The following is a 12,135-nucleotide window of genomic DNA, read 5'->3' as shown; positions in this document are numbered from 1 at the left end:
AGAATCTAAAAATGTGTCATTTTCTCTATCCTAATTATGGTACAGAGTACCTTCTACAATTTTCTTTGAGATACTAAATTTACCCTCACTTTGCAAATATAATAAGTACATTTTACTGGGTTAAATATTTTACATTAGGTGAAAAGAATCCCAAAACCATAGTGTAGGCCTAGGTATCATGTGAAGGACATCACGATGGGTTCCTATAATAATGCGTAAGAGACTCTGAATATCCAGTTTTGAGAGATCTCAGAACCATGAAGTTTTGCCTGTAACAACCACCTTGAGCACCACTGTTCCAATATAATAATGTTCAAAAACCTGTTAGCAAGCCTTCAATTGTCTGACTTTTGGTATACTGCTGAACCATAATAATAACAAAATCAAAAAATATCTTCTAAAAATGAACAACTACCCAAAATGAAGTATCATAATACTTGGGTATAACAGTAAATTAAAAACGTGCATGAATTAAATAGAAGCAATCTGATGGCATTACTCTAGTTGTTATTAGCAAGTTCTTAAATGTTTCAAATTATTCTTACCTCTTCCTTGCTGTTTTCCATCATATCAGAGTTATTTCCAGAACCACTGATTTTATCTTAAAAGAGAAGAAATAAAAACATTATTTATCTCTTCAGTACATTATCAAACAGAACACTAATACCTACAACTCCACACACCCATTTTTCAATCTATGATGCATGACAGTATTCCTAATATATTACCCACATTAATTTATTCCTAGAAGAGTTTTCTGACTAAAATCACTCTTTTGACACACTAATCCCTTCTCATAAAGCATTAAATTTCAAAAAAAAAAGAGTAGTCTGGTATCAAAACATTCCCTACTATAACTGTCTAAGGTTTAGTCTCCTAAAAGAAATTTTAAGCTTCATCTTCTATTAAAAATAAAACCATACTATTAATAAATTATATTTCCCTTCACCAAAAGATACTGTAAAAGTAACAGCAAACTAAACCTAAAGAAAGCACAGAGAAGGAAATAAAGATTAGAGAGGAAATTAATGAAACAGGGAATAGAAAAAAAAGAGAGAAAAATCAGCAAAACCTATTGTGGTCCCTTACGAACAGCAGGGGATTGGTTCCAAAACCCGCTGCAAATAACAAAATCTTTGAGCGTTCAAGTCCCTTATATAAAATGGTGTAGTATTTGCATTTAACTCACACACATCCTCTCATATATTTTAAATCATCTCTAGGTTTACTTATAATGCCTCATACAATGTAAATGCTACATAAACAGTTGTTATACTGTACTGTTTACAGATAACGAGAAAAAAACACAAAACTCTATACATATTCAGCACAGACCCAACCATCACAGGCCTAACTACATAGTACACATTACCAACAACAAAACATTTTTTTTAATTTTTTTAAAATATGTTTTGATTGATTTCAGAGGGAGGAAGAGAGAGGGAAAGATAGAAACATCAATGATGAGACAGAGTCACTGATCGGGTGCCCCCTGCACACCCCCTACTGGGGATTGAGCATGGGTCGAACTGTGACCTCCTGGTTCATAGGTCGATGCTCAACCACTGAGCCACACCAGTGGGACAACATAACATTTTTTCCCCAAAAAATTTTCCATCCATGTTTGGTTGAATCCACAGAGGCAATACAGAGAGCCAACTGTAATTCTTTGAAAAGATGAACAAAATTGACAAAGCTTAGACTAAATTAATCAAGAAAAAGAGAAGACTCAAATACTAGAATCAAAAATTAAAGAGGGGATGTCACTAACTACTTTAAAAAGGAGATTATAAAGAAATATCATGAACAATTGTACACCAAAAAAATTGGAAAACCTACTGAAACTGACTCAAGAACAGACAATGTTACCCAGCCAGCCAACATGGCTCAGTGGTTAAGCATCGACTCATAAACCAGGAGGTCACAGTTTGAGTCCCAGTCTGGGCACATGCCCAGGTTGCGGGCTCCATCCCCAGTGAGGGGTGTGCAGAGGCAGCCGATCAATGACTCTCTCATCACTGATGTTTCTAAATCTCTCTCTCCCTCTCCCTTCCTCTCTCTGAAATCAATAAAGATACATTTTTAAAAAACATATTAAGCCCAGCCGGGCGTGGCTCAGCAGTTGAGCGTCGACCTGGGATCCAGGCGATCAGGGTTCGATTCCCGGTCAGGGCACATGCCCGGGTTGCAGGCTCGATCAATGACTCTCTCATCATTGATGTTTCTGTCTCTCCCTCTCCTTTCCTCTCTCTGAAATCACTAAAGATATATTTTTTAAAAAATAAAATAAATAAATAAAATAAATAAAAACATATTAAAAAAAGAATAGACAATGTGAATAGACCTATAACTGAAGAGACTGAATTAGAAATCAAAAAAACTACCCAGAAAAAAAAAAAGCAAAAGGTCCAGAAGGCTTCACCTCTGAAGTAGACCAAAACGGGGGAAAAAAAAAAAAAAAAGAATGCAAATTCTTCACAAACTCTTCCAATAAAAAAGGATTTCCCAACTCATTTTATGAGACCAGAGTCATACCAAAACCACAAAAGATACCACAAAAAAAGAAATCTACAGACCAATATCATTTATAAGTCTACAGAGCAATATCACTTATGAATATAGATGCAAAAGTCCAACAAAATAGTAACAAATTCAAGAAAATAAAAAACAAGTCTTTCTCCCACAGACTGGGAGAAAATATTTGCAAAAGATGTATCTGATAAAAGACTATCATCTAAAATATACAAAAAACTCTTAAAACTCAACAATAAAATAAACAACATGATTAAATATAGGCAAAAGATCTGAAGACATCTTACCAAAAAAGATATACAAATGGCAAATAATTATATAAAAATATGCTTTACATCATTTGTCATTAGGGAACTGAAAATTAAAACAAGATAACACTACACACCTATTAGAATGCACAAAATGCATAACACTGACAACACCAAATGCTGGTGAGGATGTGGAGCAAAAGGAACTCTCATTCATTGCTGCTGGGAATGCAAAATGGTATTCTCACCTTGGAAGACATTTTGGCAGTTTCTTCCATTTTAACCTTACTTACTATATTGTCCAGCAGTCACAGTCCTTGATATTTACCCAAATAAGTTAAAAACTAACTATGTCTACTCCAAAACCTGTCCACAGATTCTTATAAACATCTTTATTTATATAAACATCTTTATAAGTAGCTTTATTCATAACTGTCAAAACTTGGAAGCCACCATGGCATCGCTTTAGAAGGTGAATAGATAAACTAACTGTGGTACATCCAGACAATAAAATATTATTTAGCATTAAAAAGAAATGAGCTATCAAGCCATGAAAAGAGATAGAGGAACCTTGAATGCATTATCACTAACTGAAAGAAGCTAATCTGAAAAGGCCACATACTGTATGATTCCAACTATATGACATTCTAGAAAAGGCAAAACTATGAAAAAAGTACAAAGATCAGTGCTCACCAGGGGTTAGGATGGAAGAAAGGACAAGAAAGGTTTGTTAGACAGAGGATTTTTAGTGCAGTGAAACTAACTTGTATGATACTATAACGGTAGATAAATGTCATTAATACATATGTGAAAATCTCTAGAATGTAAAACATCATGAGGGAAATCTAATGCAAACTATGGGTTTGGGGTGATAATGACTTGTCAATGTAGGTTTATTTACTATAACAAATATATGGCTGTGGTACAGGATGATTACACTTGGGGAGACTGTGCTCGTGTAGAGAGAAATATATAAGGAATCTCTGTACTTTCCACTGAATTTTTCTGTGAACCTAAAACCACTCTAAAATATAAAATCTATTTTTAAAAACTCTAAACAAAAGGGAATTCCCTCAACTATTTACAAAATATCCACAGGTATCATACTTAATGGTGAAAGGCAATGCTTTCTTTTCCCACTAAGATCAGGAAGGAAAAGGCAAGAATATCTACTCTTGCCAGTTCTAGTCAAGATTGTAATGGAGATTCTAGTCAGAGCATGTAGGCAACAGAAATAAAATGCATCAAGATTGAAAAGAAAGAAGTAAAATAACAGCTGACCCTTGAACAATATGGGTTTGAACTGTGTAGATCCACTTATATGCAGATTTTTTCCAATAACTATTCAGTCATCCCTCCATATTCATATTCATGGGTTTCTGCATCCACAGATTCAACCAACAGCAGATCAAAGACAGTATTTTTGCTCCCAGATGTGGAGGGACTTGAACATATGCAGATTTTAGAATCTGCAGGGGGTCCTGTAACCAATCCTCCTATAAAAAGTGACTGTAGTTACATTTTTGGGTAGTTAAAAGTTATACATGGATTTACAATGAACAGGGGTGGGGGTGTCAGTGTCCTGACCCTGGTATTGTTCAAGAGTCAGCTGTATCTCTTTTTGGAGATGACATTATCGTGTATATAGAAAATCCTAAGGAATCCACTAAAAAATATTAGAACTAATAATCAAGTTGGAGGACACAATAGACAAAAATCAACTGTATTTCTATATACTTGCAAAGAATGATCTGAAAGTTAAGAAAACTATTTAAATAGCATGAAAAATAAAATATTTAATAAAATATAATAGCATGAAAAAATAAAATATTAAATTTGTTAATTTAATGAAAGAAGTGCAAAACTTATACTCTAAAAACTACAAAACATCATTCAGAGAAATTAAAGATCTAAATCAATGGTAAAACACTACATGTTCATGAACTGGAAGACTTAACATTGTTAAGATGGCAATGCTCCCCAAATTGATCTACAGACACAATAAAATCCCTCTCAGAATCCCAGCTGACTTCTTTGTAGAAATTGACAAGCTCGTTCTAAAATTCATACAGAATTAAAAGGAACCCAGAATAGCCCAAACAACCTTCAAAAAGAAAAAGTAGGAAGACTCACATCCTGATTTCAAAACTTACTATAAAACAATTTTAATCAAGACAATATAGTTCTGGCAAAAGAATAGACATGTGGATTAGTCAAAAGAACTGAAAGTCCATAAGTAAACCCATATATCTATGGCCAACTGACTTTCAACAAAGAATGCCAAAACCGCTCAATGTGGAAAGAATAGTCCTTTCAACAAATGGTGGTGACACAACTGTGATTCCACATGCAAAAAATGAAGCTGGAGCCCAGCCTCACATCATATACAAAAATTAACTCCAGCTCGGCCAATGTAGTTCAGTGGCTGAGCACTGACCCAAGAGGTCCCCGGTTCAATTCCCAGTCAGGGCACACATGCCCAGGCTTTGGGCTCTATCCTCAGTAAGAAAACTAAAGGAGGCAGTCAATTGATGGTCTTTCTCTCATCAATGTTTCTATCACTCTATCCCTCTCCCTTCCTCTCTCTCTCAAATCAATAAAAACATACTTTAAAAATTAACGCCAAATGCATCAAAGATCTAAGAGCTAAAATTATAAAATTCTTAGAAGAAAATATAGAGGTAAATCTTTGTGACCTTGGATTTAGTAATGGATTCTTAGGTATGACACCAAAACACGATCAACAAAGGAAAAATTAGATTAATTGTACTACATCAAAATTAAAATATTTTGTGCTTCAACAGACACCATTAAGAAAACTAAAGACAACCAAGAGACTGGGGGGAAATATCTGCAAATCATGTATCTGACCCAAATGTCCACTGACAGATGATGAATGACAAACTAAATATAGTATATACATACAAGGGAGTCCTACTCAGCATTAAAAAGGAAATTTCAATAACTCCTATAACAATTATGAACCCTGAAGGCATTAAGCTAAGTAAAATAAGCTAGATACAAAAGAACAAATGTTGTATGATCCCATCCATATGAGTTTCCTAAAGTAGTCAAATTCAGAGAAACAGAATGTAGAATGGTGGTTGCCAGGGACTAGGGGGGAGGGGGTATTGGGAATTTAGTGTTTAATGGGAACAGAGTTTCAGTTGGAGATGAAATTTTTTTACACATTTTAGAAATAAAGGACAGATTAGTGATTGCCAGGTGTTAGGCAAAGTTAAGTTTAGAGGTAAAGAGATAAGCATGATTATAAAAGAGCGAGATGAGTAATCTGCATGTTGACTGTGGTGGTGGACATATGAATCAACCAAGGTCATAAAGTTGTATAGATCTCAATAAACATACACAAGTATAAGTAAAAATGAGAAAATCTGAATCAACTGATAGCTATCAATAACCTGGTTAAGATAATATAGTAGTTTCATAAAATGTTACCACTGTGGGAAACTGGGCAAAGTGTACAAGAGCTCTGTATTAGTTGTTAACAACTGCATGTTAATTTACAAGTATCTCAATAAAAATGTCAATTTAAAAAACTATCACCCAGCTGGGCATGGCTCAGCGGTTGAGCATCGACCTAGGATCCAGGAGATCGGGGTTCGATTCCCAGTCGGGGCACATGCCCAGGTTGCAGGCTGCAGCCAATCAATGACTCTCTCATCATTGATGTTTCTATCTCTCTCTCCCTCTCCCTTCCTCTCTCTGAAATCAATACAGATATAGTAAAAAAAAAAAAAACTCTCAGAAAACTAGGAATAGAGGGGAGCTTGCTCAATATGATAAAGAACATTTACCAAATACATATACAGAAACCATCATACTTAATGGTGGAAAGACTGAATGCATTTCCCATAATATCAGAAACATCAAGAGGATGTCTGCTACAACATAATAATGGAAAATTCAGAAAGTCCTACCCAGCAAAATGAGGCAAGAAAAGAAATCAAATGGCACACAGATGGAAAGGAAGAAATAAAACTGATCCTATTTGCAGATGACAAAATTAAGTACAAAATCCCAATAAATCTGCAAGGTGAAAAAAAGCTTCCAAAAGCAAGTTCATAGGATACAAGGTCAACTAAAAATAAAACAAAAAAACTGGCCCTGGATAGGTGGCTCCGTTGGTTGGAGTGTCATCCAATACACCAAAAGGCTGTGAGTTCCATTCCCGGTCAGGGCATATACCTAGACTGTGGGTTCGATCCCCAGGGTGCATATAGGAGGCAACCGATCAATGCTTCTCTCTCACATTGATGTTTCTCTGTTTCTCTCTCCCCGCCACAATATAAAAAGAAAAAAGAAAACTGATTTCCTATATACATGCAATGAACAACTGGAATCTGAAAATTTTTTTGCATTTTTCATCAAATTATATTGGGGTCTTTCTCTGTCTGGCTTATTTTGCTTAGCATAATAATCTCCAGGTTCCTTCATGCTGTCTCAAAGGGTAAGCGATCCTTCCTTTTTATAGCTGCATAGTATTCCATGGTGCAAATGTACCACAGCTTTTTTATCCACTCATCTACTGATGGGCACTTGGGTTGTTTCCAGATCTTAGCTATTGTAAACAACGCTGCTATGAACATATGTGAAATCTAATGAACAAAATAAACTGAGGAACAAAATAGAACTACAGGCATGGAAGCATGGAACAGAGAGATGAATCTCAGAGAGAAGGGGGAAGGGGGAAGAGATTAACTGAAGAACTTACAAAACACTGGGCCCACTCAGAGTTTCTATTGGCTTTTTTTTCCCCCTGAATATGGGCTAAACATTGTTATTCTTTGCATGTGCTTGGTTGATAACGATACAGTTTTATTGGGGAAAGGATCTGAGGAGCAAATGTTCTGTGCACTTTCTATTATTTTTTATTGATTTTTAGAAAGAGAGAGAAAATAAGGGAGAAAGAGGGAGAAACATCAGTGTGAGAGAGAAATAGCAATTGGCTGCCTCCTGCATGCCTCCTCCTAGGGATCTATTCCAAAACCTGGGCATGTGCCCTGACCAAGAATCAAACCCACAACCTTTCAGTGCACAGGACGACACCCAACCAGTTGAGCCACAGCAGCTGGGGCAACTTTTTATTTTTTAATGTTTTCTATTCTCAGATTGGATAATTTCTATTAGTCTATCATCAAATCCACTGATACATCTACTGCTACCTCTAATCTGTTAAGTAAAACAATGATTTGTTTAGAAATCATATTTTTCAATTTTGAAATTCTAGAAATTTCAAATGGGTACTTTTATTACAGTTTCTGCCTTGCTGAGATTTCCTATTTGTCCATTCATCATAAATATTAATTCTTGTTTGCTAAGTTCAACATTTGAGTTACCTGTCAGTTGGACTCTATTGCTTTCCTTTTGAGCATGGCTCACATTTCCTCTTTCTTCACCTATCTAGTATTTCAGATTGGATTCTGGACATTTTGAAAACTACAGTGAAAATACTGCATTCCATTATGTTCTTCCAAAGAGTGTAAATATATATATATATCTGTATTGATTTCAGAGAGAGGAAGGGAGAGGGAGAGACAGAAACATCAATGATGAGAGAGGCACTGATGGGCTGCCTCCTGCACACCTCCTGCACAAGCCCGCAACCCGAGCATGTGCCCCAACTGCGAAACAAACCGCAATCTCCTGGACCCTAGGTCAATGCTCAACCAGTGAGCCACGCCTGGCCAGGCAAGTTGATATTTTTGTTAATAGTAGATAGTTAACTTAGCTGAACTCAAACCCCAAACTGTCTACTCTGTAGTGGAAACAGCTAAAAACTCTGTTCTGTTCTTTTAGCCCTAACTGGACTGCCTGCAATCTGGACTGCACTTGACGGATTCAACCAGAGATATGCTTAGAGTTTCTGCAGATTTTGGAGCTCCCAATCTGTAGTGCTCTTCTAGATGGGATCTCCCCTCTCACTTTACTAAAGATGCCTCGGTCCTCCTAAATTTCTTGATACCCCATCCAATAAAAATGCAGGTTTCTGTCCTAGTTTAAAATGCTACCAATGGAGTTAACTGACAACTTCCCCAAGGAAAAAAGCCTTAACAACTAGGAATTTGGCCATTGGAATAATCTTCTTCCATGCACTGATTCCCCTCCAGTTTATGTCTGCTTTTTGGAAAACTGTCCAGTTCCTTTGTATCACTGCTTTTGGTATTTTGGCCAGAGTTTATAATTGGTATCTGTGGGAGATATCTGTTCATACATACAGAGCTATTCTATCACTACCAGAAGCAGAACTCCCCAACTAACTACTAAACACACAGAACTGTGACAATACAACTTCGTTTTAAAGATAAAAAGAACTTTAAACAAATATTTAACACTAGTTAGGTTTTTTATTTTGATGGTATGGTTAGCAAATTTAAAACTACGTGGGTACAATGAACACTGAGCAAATGAGGCATAAATTGAGTATAATGGGAGCCAGGCTTCTTTCTATTAGAGAAAAAAGTTACAATATGAAAATAAGGAGACTAAAGTCTATGGTATCAAATCAGAATTAAACTATCAATATCAACTCATAAAAATGTAACACATATATTGGCTTTCTCTGTGAAAGGTCCTGGAAGCAGAGACATCTGCTGGCAATGAGTACATCATACACCCTGATCTTGGTTTCTAAAGGCCATATCCAGCTAAAAGGAACTGAAATTCCTTGGAGAAATAACTGATTCCAGGTCTGGGGAAAGAACATTGCAAAGTAAACACTGGACATCTTATGAGGGCAGAAAGTAAAGAAGTACTCAAGGACAATGAAGACTTGTGAAAAGGTCAGCAGGAGCTATACAAAAGGGGTTCCCACTAGCCAATACTGATACCATTTGAGCATTGAAATAACGATAGTAAGAGAATATTCATAAGGGGAAAACCCCTTCCTTACAGTAATATATCAACTAAAACACAGAAGGAATGATAGATTAGAACATCAACATTTTGAACCCATCATTGTAATATACCATTCTGGCAAGAATTATGAATGGATAGTGTGTTAGAAAGAATTTCTGGCCCCAGGATTTCAAATACTCTAATCCCCAGAACCTGTGAATATGAGGAAATATCACTCCCGTGATTGTGCTATGTAAAATGGAACAGTTGACTTTAAAAATGGGAGGTTACTAGAGGGAGGTAAGAGGAAAGGAAACCTAATCTAATCATGTGAGTCCTTAAAAGCAGAAAAATTTCTCCAGGTGATGGTAAAGGTTAACAGAAGAAGTAAGCAAAAGTTTCAGAGAGATTCAAAACATGAGAAAGACTCAATGTGCTGTTACTGGCTTTGAAGATGGAGGATGCCAAGTGAGAAGAAATGCCAACAGCCTTAAGGAGCTGAAAGAAAGAATCCTAGCCAATAGCCAGCAAGAAATAGGGACCTCAAACATAAAACCACAAGAAACTGAATTCTGCCAACAACCTGAATGAGCACAAAAATGGATTTTTCCACAGAGCCTCCAGAAAGTAATACAGTCTGACACTTTGTCTTTGAACTTGTGATACTCTGAGCAGAGCAGAGCAAAGTCTACTGGACTGTTGATCTACAGTACAGTTATCTACAGTGAGATAATAAATTTGGGTTGTTTTAAGCTGCAAAGTTTGTGGTAACTTGCAATGGAAAACACATTTTATTTCAATTACAGTTTACATTCAATATTATTTTATATTAGATTGAGGTATACAGCATAGTAGTTAGACAATCATATATTTTACAAAGTGTTCGCCCTGATATTTCCAGTACCAATCTGGCACCATACATAGTTATTACAATATTACTGACTATATTCCCTATGCCATACTTTATATCCCCGGGACAATTTTGTAAGTACCAATTTGTACTTCAATCCCTTCACCTTTTTCACCCAATCTCCAAATGCCCTACCCTCTAGCAACCATAAGTCTGTTCTCTGTATCTATGCTTTTGCTTCTGTAAAAAACCATTTTGTTGATGAAAATACCTATGTAGTTTCAAAATAATCTCCAACAAATGACTTAGTCACAAAGGAATAAGTCATAACTTTATAGTGAATTAATATAGCAAAATCACCATAATCAATAAACCTACGTTAACATCACCAATAAAGAGAAAAATTATATCATTTGCCTTGTGAAATGATGTCCTGACAAGAACATAATACCACTTATGTAGTAATCCTGCCAAAAATAAACAAGTCAAATTTAATTATAACTGATCAGAGAAATCCACACTGAGGGGACAATCGCCAAATGTCATGCTTCGGATAGACAGAGAAATTATCTCAGCTTTTAAAAGATTAAAAGAACAACTCTATGCAATGTGTAATCTTCACCTGGATCCTGGACTTAGGGTGGGAGGGCTTACCTATAAAATCATTGTTGGGCAATGAATTACAAATAGAGACAGTGGGTTAAATAATAGTACTTATTTAGTTTTACCCATCCATTTACCCTTCCCATTGTTATTCATTACTTCTTGTATTTCGGTATTGATGTTTCAAAATACTTTTCTTCTGATTTAAGAAAACCCTTTAGTATTTCCTCTATTGTAGTTCTGCTGACATCAGGTTCTTGCTTTTTGTCTCTATTCCACCTTCACTTTTTTTTTTAATTCCTCAACAGAGGATGTTTTTATTGATTTTAGAGAGAGAGGAAGGGAGGAGGGAGGGAGAGAGAGAGGAAGGGAGGAGGGAGGAGAAAGGAGGGAGGAGAAAGAGGTGGAGGTGGGAGGTGGGAGGTGGGAGGTGGGAGGTGGGAGGGAGAGGGAGAGGGAGAGGGAGAGGGAGAGGGAGAGGGAGAGGGAGAGGGAGAGGGAGAGGGAGAGGGAGAGGGAGAGGGAGAGGGAGAGGGAGAGGGAGAGGGAGAGGGAGAGGGAGAGGGAGAGGGAGAGGGAGAGGGAGAGGGAGAGGGAGAGGGAGAGGGAGAGGGAGAGGGAGAGGGAGAGGGAGAGGGAGAGGGAGAGGGAGAGGGAGAGGGAGAGGGAGAGGGAGAGGGAGAGGGAGAGGGAGAGGGAGAGGGAGAGGGAGAGGGAGAGAAACATAGATGTGAGAGAGAAACATGGATCCGTTGCCTCCCTTACATACCCTGACCAAGGACTGAACTCGCAACCTGGGTATGTGCCCTGACCAGGAATCAAGCCAGCAACCTTCCAGTGTACAGGACAATGCTCCAACCAACTGAGCTACACTGGCCAGGAACTACCTTCACTTTTGAAAGACATTTTCACTGAACATAAAGTTCTATGTTGGCAATGATTTTCATTTGGGACTTTAAAGAAGTAATTTCCTTCTCATCTAGCTTTGTGTCCTTTCTGTTGTCAAATGAGCTATCAGTGTTATTGCTGTTCCTTTGAAATCAATGA

The 12,135-nt window shown here is 36.9% G+C and overlaps 1 protein-coding gene across 20 annotated transcripts in view; it reads right to left on the bottom strand.

The window, feature by feature from the left end:
* Positions 1–12,135, bottom strand: part of ATRX (ATRX chromatin remodeler) — a 264,806-nt gene that overhangs the window by 195,550 nt on the left and 57,121 nt on the right. For all 20 annotated transcript variants that reach the window (XM_081125145.1, XM_081125148.1, XM_081125154.1 and 17 more), the window contains one exon: positions 546–601. In XM_081125145.1, the coding sequence (XP_080981271.1) occupies positions 546–601 (56 nt within the window). The remainder of the gene's footprint in view (positions 1–545; positions 602–12,135) is intronic.

Source organism: Miniopterus schreibersii (genome assembly GCF_964146895.1).
Source record: "Miniopterus schreibersii genome assembly, chromosome: X".
Lineage (NCBI taxonomy): Eukaryota > Metazoa > Chordata > Mammalia > Chiroptera > Miniopteridae > Miniopterus > Miniopterus schreibersii.
The sequence above is the reverse complement of the archived record's forward strand: the minus strand, read 5'-3'. Positions and strand labels throughout refer to the sequence as shown.